General features: G+C 35.7%; 2 protein-coding genes across 7 annotated transcripts; both read left to right on the forward strand.

Annotated features, from left to right (window-relative positions):
* The first annotated feature begins 400 nt into the window (after positions 1-400).
* Positions 401-10,911, forward strand: LOC111006419 (DNA-directed RNA polymerase 2, chloroplastic/mitochondrial). The gene is made up of 19 exons (XM_088123442.1): positions 401-1,521; positions 2,495-2,707; positions 2,794-2,927; positions 3,077-3,146; positions 3,450-3,508; positions 4,309-4,426; positions 4,572-4,685; positions 4,766-4,897; positions 5,007-5,423; positions 7,108-7,158; positions 7,879-7,949; positions 8,285-8,369; positions 8,559-8,711; positions 8,815-8,889; positions 8,993-9,082; positions 9,177-9,224; positions 9,330-9,444; positions 9,532-9,635; positions 10,138-10,911. Exons 1-19 carry the CDS (start codon positions 592-594, stop codon positions 10,246-10,248), a joined length of 3,090 nt encoding a protein of 1,029 aa, XP_087979568.1. The 5' UTR covers positions 401-591; the 3' UTR covers positions 10,249-10,911.
* An 805-nt stretch (positions 10,912-11,716) lies between these two features.
* On the forward strand, positions 11,717-14,822 carry EMB2076 (Pentatricopeptide repeat (PPR) superfamily protein). Of its 6 annotated transcripts, none has more exons than XM_022278828.2 (5): positions 11,719-11,852; positions 12,089-12,194; positions 12,280-13,949; positions 14,251-14,480; positions 14,617-14,822. In XM_022278828.2, exons 3-5 carry the CDS (start codon positions 12,348-12,350, stop codon positions 14,642-14,644), a joined length of 1,860 nt encoding a protein of 619 aa, XP_022134520.1. In that variant the 5' UTR covers positions 11,719-11,852; positions 12,089-12,194; positions 12,280-12,347; the 3' UTR covers positions 14,645-14,822. The 6 variants fall into 6 exon arrangements, with proteins under 6 accessions (XP_022134522.1, XP_022134520.1, XP_022134521.1 ...); XM_022278829.2 differs by having other exon boundaries at positions 12,089-12,174; XM_022278830.2 differs by lacking the exon at positions 12,089-12,194 and having other exon boundaries at positions 11,717-11,852.
* Positions 14,823-15,779: the final 957 nt, after the last annotated feature.

The raw sequence follows: 15,779 nt of genomic DNA on the forward strand, positions 1-15,779 counted from the left end.
TCAACCTTGCAATATACCCAACAAATTTTAGAATTTGATTAAAATTTACTTGAAGATTATTTTATTTTCCAAAAACACCCTTATATTTGGAGAAGCTTATATCAAATGATATATTGTAAGCTTCTATCATCGTGACCTATGACTAGAGACATATATCAATTACTATGGAACCAGTGATTTGATTTTAAACAAAATTTATTTTGAGATATTAATATCTTATCACATGAGAATTTAAGCATATGGAAATATTATTAATATCATATTTGGGGATATTTGAGAATATTACTTGGTTGAGCAATTTAAATTACAAGAATGGATCAATTAAAGAGCTGCCAAATCGTTAAAGAAAAAGGTAAAAAGAAAAAGGAAAAAAGAAAAATTGCCTGTTAATTATGGAAAAAGAAGCACATTCCATAGGAGCCATACCAATGGTTTTGGAAGGGTTTAAGGCGGCTACCTCTCAGGCCACCCCATGAGTTCTTACTGCTTCTGCAAATTTTCCTGTCTACTGAATTTCTCTAATCAAACCACCCTCTCAATTTCTTCAAATTTCGTGCATAGCTTTCTACTGAAACTATTTCGTATAATTTAATGTCCTTTTGCCAGTGTTCTTCCAATCTTACCAGCAAATTTGATCATCATCATTCCCTTCCGTTGCAAAAGCCCACGAATTTTCACCTAGCCCCTTCGATGATATCCACGTCTGTGTGGAAAATCATTGCCAAGCAAGCTATTTCTCGGAACCGGAAGTTTCGTCTTGATTGGCATTCCTTTTCCCGCTCACATGGCGTTCTGGGTCGTCCCCACGAGTCTTTATTTCCCGAGAAATTTATGTCTGGAAGTTCCGTTTTTAGTTCACTTCCCAAGTTCGGGACATGGGAAATGGATATTGGCCGAAATGAAATTTTGTCCCAGGAAGTTTATGGCAGCAGATTTTGTTTTGGGTCCGTGGGAACTCGGATTGGATTAAATGGGATGTGCCCAAAAGGATTTTCAAGTGTTGCTGAGGCGGTTTCGTCCACGGATGTTGACGAAGATGCATCTGTTGACGATGAAATCCAAGAATTATTGCAAGAAATGACCAAAGAAGAGAAGAGGCAGGTTGAGTATAGGAGGAGGAGGCAGAAAATGGCGAAGGGAATGGGACAAGGGAAGTATCAAATGCTAAAGAGGAGGCAAGTGAAGATAGAGACTGAGGCGTGGGAACTGGCAGTTAAGGAATACAAGGAGCTTTTGATGGACATGTGTGAGCAGAAGTTAGCACCTAATTTGCCGTACATGAAGTCCTTGTTTCTTGGCTGGTTCGAGCCTCTGCGTGACGCCATAATTAAAGAGCAAGAATTGATCCGGGAAGGGAAGAACAGGACTGCATATGCCCCGTATTTTGATCGATTGCCTGCTGATATGATGTCAGTAATCACAATGCATAAGTTGATGGGGTTGTTGATGATGGGACACGAGCACGGTAATGCCAGGGTTGTGCAGGCTGCCTGTGTCATAGGAGATGCCATAGAACAAGAGGTGCTTCTATTTAATGGTCGAATTATCAGTTGTTATGTATTTTTAAACTCCCTGACAGGTCTCAGGAGAGCTCAATTCACTTATAGTTAGTTAGTTTGTTAAGATCATGGGAAATAATTCACTCAGTGAAGATGGATATATAGTTTAGAAAAAAATGAACCAAACTAAGAAGGAAATCTTTTCAATTTATTAAATGAGAGTAAAAAGATAAGACGAGCCTTCCTGTGTCGTTCTGTTTAGGTGATATCAACAAAAATGATGAAATTCTAAAAAGATGTCCAAGTAGGTGCCTGTGTCCCTGTAGGCATGTCTGTACAAAGAGACCATTGAAGATCACGATTCATGATCACCTCTTCTTTTTTCCTATCTGCTCTCTTGGTCTAAAACTGTAGGGAAGTTTGGGGATATTTTCAACTATCCGAGAGTAGCCCACAGAATGCTTGAAGGTTTTTTTTTTGCCAAGTCTTTGTGACATCCGATAAAAAGAGAAGGCAAAGATTCTTTGGGCCATTTTTATTTATTTTAATTTTTAGAAATAATATATATATATAAAAGCTTCTGTTGATGTTTTCCTCCCCTTTTCTTGTATTTTTATTTCATTCCAAAATTGGGTTCTTATATAAAAATAAATATTTTTCCTCTTTGTTTCTGACCTTATAGACAATGCCATATGTTTATCAATTGTTACTGTGGTTGAATGGGCTGTTAAGATAACCTTATTTTGGTTAATGTAGAATGCACATTTGGTTGCATGTTTACTTGTTACCATTTTAAAGTTTTAGTTATTATTTGCAGATCTCTTCATCTTTTTGTATCATGGCTTAAGCTACATTAGTTGAAGCAGTAACTTTGGGGTGTGTTACTTGCCTAGGTGCAATCTGAGAATTTTTACTCTTTAGCTATTATTCTTGATATGACTTTTTTCCCCATTGAATTGTAAGTTTGTAACCATAGAGTTGCTTATTCGTGTCAGATTAGAATTCACAATTTCTTGGAGAAAATGAAAAAGAAAAAGCATGACAAAGATGGTGAGAATAATGATAAGCCTGATTCTCTAATCAAGGAGCAAGAGAAGTTAAGGAAAAAAGTCACCAACTTGATTAAAAAACAAAAGCTTCCTGCTGTAAGACAGATAGTGAAGGGAGCTGATGATTCAAAACCATGGGGCCAGGATGCCAAAGCAAAGGTCTGGGTCATCTTTTCTATATACTAGGAAAATAATGGTTGCATGTTCCTGATTTGCAAGCTTGCTAAAATATTGAGTATTTTTAGGTTGGGAGCCGTCTGATTGAGTTGTTGACACAAACAGCTTACATACAACCTCCTGCTGATCAGTTGGCTGATGGTCCACCTGATATTCGTCCTGCATTTCGTCACTCATTCAGAACTGTGATGAAAGAAGCAAAGTAAGTCATTTATTTATCATCATCAATTAGTTGTTCTGTAAGTTCCCTTGGATGCTTCTCTCTGTACTTTTTTAATCTTCTGATGGATAGTATTGTTTCTTATAAAATGTTTTATTTGCCTGACTTTATTATTTTGACACTTTTATCAGCAAGAATTCCAGCCGGAGATATGGTGTCATTGAATGTGACCCTTTAGTCGTCAAAGGCTTAGAGAGAACTGTAAGTAAACTGAATCCATTTTGTTATTGGAAAATTTTCATGTGTCCCATTCTTCTGCGTTTCATTGTTGAGCAACACCATTGCCAACTTCACATTTCCTTTTCCAGTTTTTGGTAATTGTTTGTTTGGTAGAAACAGTTTCATGTGTAATTGCAGTTGGGAAGAATTAGTTAGTATGGTTCATGTTCTTTTTCAGTTTGTTTATCATTGGAGTATTTCTTGCACCATGAACATGTCATGGAATTTCTTGCTGCATTTTCTTACTATATGTTGTACAATTTATGAGTTGTTTTTCTCAAACAGGCAAGACACATGGTGATTCCATATATGCCAATGTTGGTGCCCCCAGTTAACTGGACAGGGTATGTTATTTCATTTTGCATTTGTATGGAATCTACTTCCGTGTAAATTTCTTGTTAAGATTAATTTTCCATGAGAATTAATACTCTGTACCAAAAGTCCTGCATACAGGCATCTTGATTGAGCTCTTTTAAGTGGGTGGAATTATGGAAGTAATGATATGTGAAAGAACAAAATGAATGGCTCTTCTGCTGAAGTGCCAAAGAGATTACAAAAACTTTTCCAATTGGCGCAACTCAAAAGAGAAGCATAAGAAAAAGGAGAAACGTGAGAGTAGACTAAGAAGAATACTAGAAAATGCCCCACAACTCTAATCAATCTGTAGGAGATGTTTAGCTCACAATTTTGGTAATTTTGAGGTTATGAAGCTTAGGTCTGTGTAATGTGTATTTGGATTGTGCAAACAGATAACTTATAAAAATCTGGCTTGTGTATCCAATGTTTGGTTTATAAGTTTATGATCAGTAAAAATAACCACATAGCTTAGAAGGTGGGTTTTATAAACCTGGGATCATTAAAGAAAACTACATTTTTTCTTCTTAAGGATATTTCATAAATTGTATAATTATAAGTGGATGTATGTCCACAATTTTTTTTATTATAATTTCTGAAGATTGTGATTCTGCCAACTGGTAAATAAGAAGGGGATTTTCATGGCATAAATTGCTGTTCATCCTAGGCTAATTATTCTAGATTTTGATCTCCCTGGCAAATTTGATCATGAGCTTTTCCACCTGCCTTTTTCCCCTTCTGGCCAAGGCATTTTCCTTATCATTATAAGTTTATTTTCCTCCTGTCACAGCTATGACAAAGGAGGTCACATCTTCTTACCATCTTTTGTCATGCGTACTCATGGAGCCAAACAACAACGTGATGCTGTTAAGAGAACCCCAAAGCAACAGTTAACTCCAGTTTTTGAGGTTTGAGATATTTAAATATTGTAGTTTCATTTTTAAAAAGTATATATGTTCAACACCATTTAAATAACTCAACCAGAAGGAAGTTTGTCTAGGCTTTACATTCTGTGTAAACTTAGTCATGTTAGTGCTTTGCCATCTTTTCCAGGCGCTAGACACTCTTGGAAATACCAAATGGAGGATAAATAAAAGGATACTCAGTGTTGTGGATAGAATATGGACAGGTGGAGGTCGCCTTGCTGATCTAGTGGATCGGGATGATGTGAGTGGCTCAATGTCAATCATTTTTCTAACTACTACATTTGATGCAAGTATTAGTTTAATAGTTCTTTTCCTTTCCAGGTTCCCCTGCCTGAAAAACCCGATTCTGAGGATGAAACACTGCTGAGGAAGTGGAAATGGAAGGTCAAATCCGTAAAGAAAGAAAATATGGAGAGACATTCACAACGTTGTGACATAGAGCTTAAACTTGCTGTATGTTCTCACTTGTTGCAACATGATATCATATATTTTTTATTTTTTGCAATAGAATTTCATTGTATTTGTATATCCACTTCATTTAAATATTTTTATGGTGGAGCAGGTGGCACGGAAAATGAAGGACGAGGAAGGTTTTTACTATCCACATAACCTAGATTTTCGAGGCCGTGCATACCCTATGCATCCATACTTGAATCATCTTGGTTCAGATCTCTGCCGAGGTATATTGGAGTTTGCAGAAGGTCGCCCTCTCAGGAAGTCTGGCTTAAATTGGCTGAAGATTCACTTGGCAAATCTTTTTGCTGGGGGTGTGGATAAATTATCTCATGATGGTCGAATGACATTTATTGAGAATCATTTAGAAGATATATTTGACTCTGCTGACAGACCACTCGAAGGAAGACGCTGGTGGTTGAATGCGGAGGATCCGTTTCAGTTTTTAGCAGCATGCATGAACCTTACTGAAGCTTTAAGAAGTTTCTCTCCAGAAACATTTATTTCACATATTCCAGTACACCAGGTATTCTCATATTGGAACCCGTCGTTTGTTTGTTTTTTTACCTTTTACAAAGAGGGAAAAAGACCCCTTACACCATGGAGCTTACACAAAACTGCTACAATTGGTATTTGTTAAAAGGCTAGGGTGAGTAGACTAATAGGAACTCGACAAGTGTATTTTATCCCACTTCTCCCTCCAATCTCTACAATTTTCTTAAATAAGCCTCGAGTTTCTCTTTTCTTAAAAACTATTGGTATTATAAACGTTGCATTTTGTTTCTGTGTCCAGTACTTGAGGTGAAAGCAATTCTATTACAGTTTATTAGTGGGTGTTGTCTAAGTGTCTTAAGGAATTTTTATGATGGAATTTATTTGTTGCTCTACATTTCTTCTTGCGTGTGTGCGTTTGAGTTTTGGTGTGCATGGGTGGGGTGTTCAAATTTGATGTAACTGTGTAGCTGATGTGCTTTAATACATTTCTGCGTCAGGAATGGCTTCTATATCAGTTGTCATGAATATTGAGGGGCTGAGAGGTTTTTGGGTATTCTTGAAACAAGAGATATCAATTTTCCACATCTTTCTTTTGATGAAATTGCTTCGCCCTGTAACCATCATCCCAAATAATTAGAGGATTTCACAAGAGCTAACTTGTCTCAATCATCTCTTTTGCTTCTGTAATTGACTTTTTCCATGGCATAAAGTGTAATCATGATACATATATTTCATGTTAAAAGATGAGTGAGTCCATTTATGTACTTCGATATTCCCCATTCTTTTTTTTCTTGGTTGAACAAGATACGAATTTCTCATTGATTAATGAAAAGGAACAAAATTGTTCAAAGGATACAATCTCCCAAAGGGAGAGAAAAAGAAACAAAACAAAAGAACTAGAAAAAATAATGACAAAATTCACAAGTGTTACTTTCAGAACTAGCCTTCCTCTTGCAAAGAACCAACTACCTAAAAATTTAGGAAACTTGGCATAAAATCTTCATCTTCAGCCATACAAGCCTTTAGGAATCAAGGAGACCACACTAGAACTTTTTCATAAACCCTTGACAAAAGCAACATCAACAACAAAATGCTCTTATACGACCTTGATTGCATATCCAAGAAGAAATGACTTGAAAGATTCCTCCCCCCACAACGCCCCCCCCCCCCCCCCCCCCCCCCCCCCCAAACCAAACCATGGCTGCACCAATGGCCTTGGCAAAATATGAGGTATTCATCGACAACTATCACCAACGTACCCTTATTATGTATTATACGCACACAAATATTAATAATAGGTAAAATTATTAATATAACAACGAATGCGACAATAAATATCAGGTACACATATTATAGTAGGTAAAATATAACAATGAAAACAACAACAAATAAAAGGTATACATATTAAGTTGGGGTATTCATTGACAACTCTCACCAACGTACCCTCTATTTTTGTGCCTCTAATCCTTTTGCCATCCACTTACCATCTCATCGGTTGTTCTATCGTGGTCTTTCTTTCTTCTCTACAGTTAAACAATTAGAGATATTCCGAGTTTAGTATTTTCTTTTGATGTGTAGGTTATAGTTTGCTTAGGGTGTTCGTCTTGATCCTCTTTTCATGCATAAATTTTTTGAAGTCAATTGAAATGAGTTTCCTGTTTCTCTTAAATCTCCAGTGCTCTTTACTCTTTCTTTTTAATTGTGATTCCCTCTAGGATGGTTCTTGCAATGGATTACAACACTATGCTGCTCTTGGACGAGACAAGGTAATTAATATTTTAGCAGTGATTTGTTCCGTAGCATGCAGGAAATTGTTACTTCTTTGTATGATGACTTCACAATTCACATTAATTTTATTTTTTGAAGATCTGGGATCTGAAATACAAACCTGTTTGGATCCTTTCGTGAGTTGCTAGTAATTAGGATTGTAAACTTTACAGTATTTTTCAGGTGTTTTTTTTGTTTGTTTCAAGTTTCAACTTTTAAATTGTTCCATTGTTAGGATTTCTAAATGAACAGCAGTTTACCGTTTGTTGTTATGATGGTGATGTTCATTATGTTTTAAACAATGACATATACAGTACTAAAAGAAAAATGACATCTACAAAGTTTTTGAATATTGATATCATAATAGATTCCTTTCTTGTAATTTCAGGTGTTCTGTACCTGCTTCAACATGTACTTTTATTGTTCCATTGGACATCTTTTTCCATCAAATAAAATAGTAATATCTAGGGATAATTTATTCTTGTGGTTTTGGAAGTGGTTCAGAATGGACCTCATTGTTACTTTTTATTGTCCCGTTGGTTTCACTCTATGTTTCTGTTATATTAAGTTAAAACTTTTTTCATCGACACTGTAATTGATTTATTAACAATGAACTTACTTCTTTATCACGGTTTCTTTTTATTTTTCTGAAAACTATCCAAATTTTCCCTGTATGCCTATGACTTCGGATCTTGTCTCATTGACTGTTTTTGGTTCAGTTAGGAGCAACTGCTGTCAATCTGGTTACAGGAGAGAAGCCCGCAGATGTTTACACAGGGATAGCTGCTAGGTATGCTGCATAAACTTGAAGATTAGGTTTGTCCTGCAAAGAGCATGTGATTTTATTGCTCATGGTTGCATCGGTGAAATTTCAGAAGGGATGCAAATAACTTTTATTCTTGTCGGACTTTTAATAGAATGAGGCAGGATTTAGATTTACGGTTAAAATTTTTTCTTTCCTACCCAATACAATTTCAAATATTTGATAAATTACATGAAGCAAAATAGTGATTCGTCAGGGAACCAAACTGTTTTCAGAAGTTGTGATATTGGTACCCTGATATGCAATAGCGTTGTATTACCCTTTCCAAGATACCATGAAATCTTTATTTATAATTGTTGCAGGGTTCTAGAAATCATGCAAAGAGATGCACAAAGAGATCCAGCAATTTTCCCGGATGCATTACGTGCAAAAAGATTAATAGATCAGGTTCTCTGCCTACTTGAGATCTCTAAGCCTTAACCTCTTTCTTACAGAGGAAAATGGGAAAATATAATTTTCTGATGCAAGCACTAAATTTTTAGTTTAGCAACCGGCAGAACTGGTGGTAGGTAGATTAACTGATGTTTATATTTTCCATTGATTGTTCTCTGATCCTTGGTGCTAAATCAAGCATAGGTGGACAGGAAATTGGTGAAGCAGACAGTGATGACATCAGTTTATGGTGTCACCTATATCGGTGCTCGTGATCAGATCAAAAGGAGGCTAAAGGAACGTGCTTCCATATCTGATGATACAGAGCTTTTTGGCTGTTCTTGTTATGCTGCCAAGGTGGGGGGGGGGGGGGGGGGGTTCATTTTGGGAATTTCTGAATTAAATGCTTCAATGAGTGGTCACATTTTTAGTAATGTCCAGTAACATTATGTCTGAGCAGATCACGTTGACTGCACTAGGGGAAATGTTTGAAGCAGCCCGTGGGATCATGAACTGGCTAGGAGACTGCGCAAAAGTTAGTTTATTTGATCCTTTTTTATTTCTTTTTGAAGGAAAAAACGTGTGCTTCTACTTCATGGCTGTTTATTGGAACTAATATGAAGTTTGCTTTCGAATAGATCATTGCCTCTGAAAATCAACCTGTGCGATGGACTACACCCCTTGGTCTACCTGTTGTGCAACCGTATCGCGTCTTGGGAAGACATCTTGTGAGTGTTGAAGATGTTATAAAAGTAATCAGTTCTTTTATGATTGAATAGAAGGGATATTCCTAGGCATTAACTAATCTCTTATTGGTTTCAGATCAAAACTTCCCTCCAAGTTTTGACACTACAACGAGAAACAGACAAGGTAACTTTATAGCTTCACTTGTTACTTTCTATATTACGAATAAAAAGTTCTGTTTCTTTGTAAAGAAAAACAAAATTATTAAAAGAACTTTTTTGGACATTGCAGGTCCTGGCCAAGAGGCAGCGGACAGCATTCCCACCAAATTTTGTTCACTCCCTTGATGGTTCTCATATGATGATGACTGCAGTTGCCTGCAAAAAGGCAGGTTTGAGTTTTGCAGGTTTGTCCTCATGGATTCTTTTCTTTGTTATCTAAGGCTTTTACACTCTACCAGTGCTTACTGCTATATGCCCTTATATGATATCAGGGGTTCATGATTCATACTGGACACATGCGTGCGATGTGGATGAAATGAATCGAATACTTAGAGAGAAGTTTGTTGAACTTTACGAGATGCCAATACTGGAAAATGTATGGCTTCATATTTTGTTTTGAATAGTATGAGATGCATCTTTCATTTTGCATATCATCATAACTTGATTGAATCAGGGAAGAAAAAGGTATGACTGATCTTTATCATATAAAATTTGTTGCCTCAATAATGCAAAAGATAAAAATGGGAACGTTTCTTAGTTAGAAATGCAAACTTGGCCCGAAAGGGGAAGATAAAGTATATAAGTGAATGTCAACATCTCCATGGGTATGAGGTCTTTTAGGTGAAACCAAAAGCTAAATCAATAGGGTTTCGATCCAAACCGGACAATATCATACCATTATGAAAACATGTGGATGTTTGTTGTCCCTAACTATAAAATGCAATCGGTGAACATGGGAGAGGATCACAGTATCTATAATTAGTTCTTTTTCTTTGAAATTAATAGAAAATTACATCATTGTAAAGATATGCATTTTTTGTTTTTATGTCTTACACTTACTGATATTGCAATTGATCTGACTAATTGTTTGCATATAGTTATTGGAGGGCTTTCAGCGATCTTTTCCTACATTGAACTTTCCTCCTCTACCCGAACGGGGAGAATTCGATCTGAAGGAAGTTCTGGAGTCACCTTACTTTTTCAACTGAATTAAAAACTGTGAATTTCTCTTCATTTTCCGCTCTCTTAATCCAAGCGACCGGGTTTTGCCTGGGAAATTACCTTCAAATATTAGTCATCTACATTCCAAGAGGAAAGCAGGATGATGATGCTCATAGAGAGTACCTGGTGCAGACTGGCCACTGTACTGCTACTGTATACATACATCGGGTTTTCATCTCTTGAAAGGCCCCCTCCTCGGGTCGACTTCGGACTCGAATTTGCAGTTGAAAATGGTCAGACAGATAATCTCTTTGGATACAGCGATGATCATCATGTATTTTCTTTTACGCATCTCCAACCGAAGCTGCTGGACCAACATACAGGCCTGCCAGAACGCGCCATCAACTTCCAATCGTCAGAGACGGTTGAAGTCAGATGGACAAGGAACTTTCCCAGAAAGGGAATTGATATGATGAAGACTTCTACAGTAACAAAGGATTGCTTGTATATAACTAACTCCACTCTATAATTCAGGTGAAATGTGAAAGTCATCATTTCCATTTTCTTAATTCATCACAAGTTCCCTCTCTCCAGTGGCAGTCTCTGCAGCTCAGCTCTATTTCTTTACAAATTGTTGCAGTCTGGTTTCATGTAAATATTTGTGTATGTTCTCTGAGTAAATGGACTGCCAAATTGCCCTCTCAATTTAACTTCGATTGTCATTTTATATAATTGCTTTCATCTAAGCTGTTAATTACATGTCAGAGCCGTGCGATAAGCACAAAGTGAACTAAACTGTTAACTAAATGATGGCATAACATGATATGTCGATATGACTGTTCTTACTCGAAAACTTAAGCCGAACTGTTTTAATCCTTCTTGGATAAGTTAGCTTTTCTTCGTTCTTCCCTTTGATTTTCGTGTTTTCATCTTCTGAGTTCTCATTCTTCATAGCTTGAGTTTTCTAATTTAGCCGTTTTAATTTGCATTATGAGATAAAAGAAAAGAGAATGTAAACTTGTGATTTTGCTTACATATTTTTATTTTACTTTGTCTTTTGATTTATTTGAGTGGAATATATTTGGTAGGTGACCACTTTTTCTGGTGTAGGAATTCAAAATCACAACCTTCTAATCCAATGAAGTGTTATTGAGTGATTTCCTTAAATCATTTTTGGTATGGAATAAGTCAAAAAATCTTGTAACAAATCTCGATTTATACAAAATCCACTAAATTTTTGTCTTCCTTAAGTATCTTATATGCTAAATTGGCGTTACTTACCTTTATTATGAATGAATATATTTGAATATATTGAACTAAGATTCAAATTAAATAGATTTTTTTTTCTTATAATTATATAAATACTCCCGTAAAACCATTCAAATTTTCCACCGATCATTCAAAATTTCTTTACAGAAATCAAAAGGAAATTATATATTACAAAGCAATATAAGACATATTAAAAAGGATAATATTTTGATTGAGAGACATTAAATATCTTGATATTTATCTATAACCATTAACAACGACATCTTTTAGAACCAACGAATGTTAAAATTGGAGGGATCATACTTCTTCTGAAAGAGCTTCTTTCTTGCTGGTTTGAGCTCCCATCTGTAATCCACGATGTCGCGGGAAGATGAACATCTTGGTAAATTTCCATTTCTGTATTGAATTGAATGAATGTTGAGAGTTTTTTTTAATCTCGTTGAAACATGAACGCTTGTTTGTGGCGTTCGTTTCATCAGCTGGAATTTTTCCTTTGGATTGTTATCGTAGATTTTTATTGTGCACAGAATGAAACTTCTGCCGCATTCTTAATTCTTCTCTTTTTTCTTTTTCGTTCATGGGTACCCAATATATGGACATGATTTTTCGGCCGGAAAGTATAATCCAAAACGGAATGGTGGGAAGATCCTTCTTTCAGAGTGCACCACTAAATTGAGTCTGTATTTGTAGTAGTTCAATATTACGTGGGTTTTCTATCTTTTGGGTATGTTCATTTTTATGAAAATTTGAAGTTTCTCCTATAATTGTGATTACTTCATGTTCTTTGTGACTGCTTTCTTCTTCTGCAGGCTCACTGAGTTGGAATGATTACATCTGGATTATAAACTTCCCCATTCTTTTTAGTTTTTAGGAAAGTATGAGAGGAGTGCTTATAAATCCATCTCCCACTCTGCTTTTATCAAATGAGTTGAATTACCAGCAGGACTCATATTATCCAGTTACTTATGCACACAGGCTTTTACACCAGTGCAGAAATGTTAATTCATTCCTGAAATCACGTATGAGATGCTCGATAATATATCGGGGTAATGTGATTTCGATGTTATCTATGAGTGTTCCACGATTGAATTTGGTGATTCGGTCCACAAGGGCCATGGAATTTAGTACTGGTGTTGGAACCCTTTTGAACTGTGAAGAGGATGAGGCAATTGAACTGGTTACTGATGAAGAAGGACTTGAATCCTTTGAGTGGAAATCACCTCCCTGGGGAGACATTGTAAAGCATGACGAGTCAAGCTTTCAATCTGAAGATACAAACCAACCCAGAATGTTAGAAGCGGAGGCTTTTATAAATGGCAGCAAGGTGCATTTTCTTGAGGAAACTGATGAAGTTATGCTATCAAAGCGTATTTTAATTCTCAGTAGAAAAAACAAGGTCAGAAGTGCAATGGAACTATTTAGATCCATGCAATTAGCAGGTCTTCTACCAAGTTTACATGCTTTGAATTCACTTTTAGCTTGTCTGTTGAGGAATGAGCTATTTGATGATGGCTTAAGAATCTTTGCTCTTATGAAAACGAACAAGTTATCAACAGGGCACACTTACAGCCTTATACTCAAAGCAGTTGCAGATGCTCGTGGATTTCTTTCTGCTCTTGAGATGTTCAAGGCATGGGAACAGGAATATGATGTAAAACATTTCGATCCGATTGTTTATAACACGATGATATCAGTCTGTGGAAAAGAGAATAACTGGGTAGAAGCTGAGAGGACATGGAGGCTAATGGAGGCAAATGGCTGTGGTGCAACGCGCATAACTTATTGCCTATTGGTGAGTACTTTTGTCCGCTGTAAACAGAACGAACTTGCAATTGACACATATGTAAAGATGGTTCAAAATCATTTCAAACCAGGTAACGATACCATGCAAACCATTATTGGTGCATCTTTAAAGGAAGGGAAGTGGGATTTCGCTTTAAGAGTCTTTGAGGACATGTTGAAATGTGGACTCCAACCTAACTCTGTTGCATTCAATGCCTTGATCCATGCTCTAGGAAAAGCTAAGAAGGTCACTTTAGCTTTCAACGTGTACAATATGATGAAATCTATGGGTCATCCACCTGATGCTTATACATGGAATGCACTACTCGGTTCTCTTTATGAGGCAAATCGGTACAACGATGCTATTCGTCTCTTTGAGTTTGTGAAAAGAGAGGACAAGCCTCAACTGAACATACATGTTTACAATACCATTCTAATGTCTTGTTCAAAGCTTGGGTTATGGGACAGGACTATCCAAATTTTATGGGAAATGGAGGCTTCTGGTCTCTTAATTTCAACAGCATCTTATAACATTGTTATTAGTGCCTGCGAGATGGCCAGGAAGCCGAAAATTGCATTGCAAGTTTATGAACGCATGATTCATCAGAAGCACACTCCTGATACCTTCACTCATTTGTCACTTGTCAGATGCTGCATCTGGGGATCTTTATGGGATGAAGTGGAAGTGCTTCTAAATGTAAGTTCTTACCTCTATAACTGTTTCAGTCCTCCATCTCGACTATCAACTCGTGCTGTTTTAAAGAGGAATGAACCTTCCCATTAGAAGTTTAGTTCAAAATTTTCAGACATCATTGAAATCCATACAATTGAATTGGAACAGATGGCTTTCTATCAGACCACAATATGGTTTCTGAGCTTACTGTTGTTTTGTTCTCTCTGATGATTTCACTCCACTGCTGCCCAATAATATCTCTGATGATTCTACGTTTTGCATTGTGAATTATGGGGTTCTGAATCTTAAAGTTGTTGTTCTGCAGAAATCTGCACCCAATGTATCTGTGTACAATGCTGTAATCCAAGGAATGTGCTTAAGAGGCAAGACCGATTTAGCAAAAAGGCTTTACTCGAAGATGCGCGAAAACGGTATCCAAGCCGATGGAAAAACACGGGCTTTGATGCTTCAAAACTTGCCAAAGGATCCTGCTAGATTCAACAACAGGTGGGCTTCTCGCTTCAGGAAAAGAAACAGACACTATCATCACTACAGGTAACATGAATGTAAAAGAAGTTGACAAATATGATTTGATTACTGTAAATGTAGTAAAATATTGTACATTAGTAATACTAGATCAAAGTAACTGTTTTTGTTATAGCTGAGCAGAATTTCTGCTTGATTGAATCAGTTGGCTTCTCAAAACTTATTTTCTCTAAGGAGCATGGATACAGATACGAGACAAAGATATGACACAACACGGAGATAGTGACACGTTATTTTCTAAATATTTGGGACACGAACACTGAAAGGACATGTTTATTAAAATATACAATTTTTTTAAGTATATGTCATTTTTATACCCGGAAGAAATTAAAAGTCAATAAATTTGTGTATTTTTATACCTCTAAAAATAAGTTTGATGTATTTTGTCCAAATACTGACTATAATTTTTATGATATTTTCTAATAATAGTGACTCTATCATTTTTATTATTATTTTCTAATAACTGAGATTTCCCTCTAAAGTAGTGTGTGCAGTATGTTTGGATCTTTAATTTTTTTCCCTTCATATCATAAGGTGTTTTGTTTATTATTGGAAAAAGTTGTTTTTGCATTTGATTATTATAGAGGTTTTTCTTTATTTAACAAAAAATTTGTTTGATTTTTGTTTTGTAATGCAAAAGAAATGTGTAGCAATACTAATAAACAAACATTTCAGACCTTTTTTTAGAAATAAGTAAAAAACAAAATTAGGTGTATAACTTCTTTCATCTTTTAAGTCAAGTCAAGATGAGCCTAACTCTGCATTAATTGGTATGTACTGATTTCTCACGTTTCTCTTAGTTGGAGGTGTATGTCAATTACCGCTAAGTTCGCTTTTGCGTGTTTAAAAACTTTTTATCTTAAATTTTTAATTTTATCAAATTAATCTCTAAACTAAGAATGCAACTTTCATTTAAATAACTCACCTAAAAGGAAGTAAAATCTTCCAAAAATTTTAAATGAATTTAAACATAATTGAATTGTATAATTTTACGGTATTGGTATTAGTCACATAATAATTTATGAAATATATATAAAATCATTAGGATTAAATTGTTATTTTTAAAAGAGAGGTTCGATTGATGAAAAAAAATTATAATGTCGGAGTACAATTTCAAATGATTAAGACTCCTATCTCTGATCAAGAAGTTATGAGTTCAAATCCATGTGGTATAAAAAAACTATTTTTTTCACCGAGAATAATAATAATAATAAATCAAATTGTTTGTTATGGGTTCAATTTAATTTTTAATTTCTTGGAAAAAGCCGAACCAAAATTTTCTGTTCCGAAGTGAAGAACGCGATCCGC

This window comes from Momordica charantia, assembly GCF_013281855.1.
Source record: "Momordica charantia cultivar OHB3-1 chromosome 4 unlocalized genomic scaffold, Mcharantia_2.0 BLBB01000004.1, whole genome shotgun sequence".
In the NCBI taxonomy this organism is placed as follows: Eukaryota; Viridiplantae; Streptophyta; class Magnoliopsida; order Cucurbitales; family Cucurbitaceae; genus Momordica; species Momordica charantia.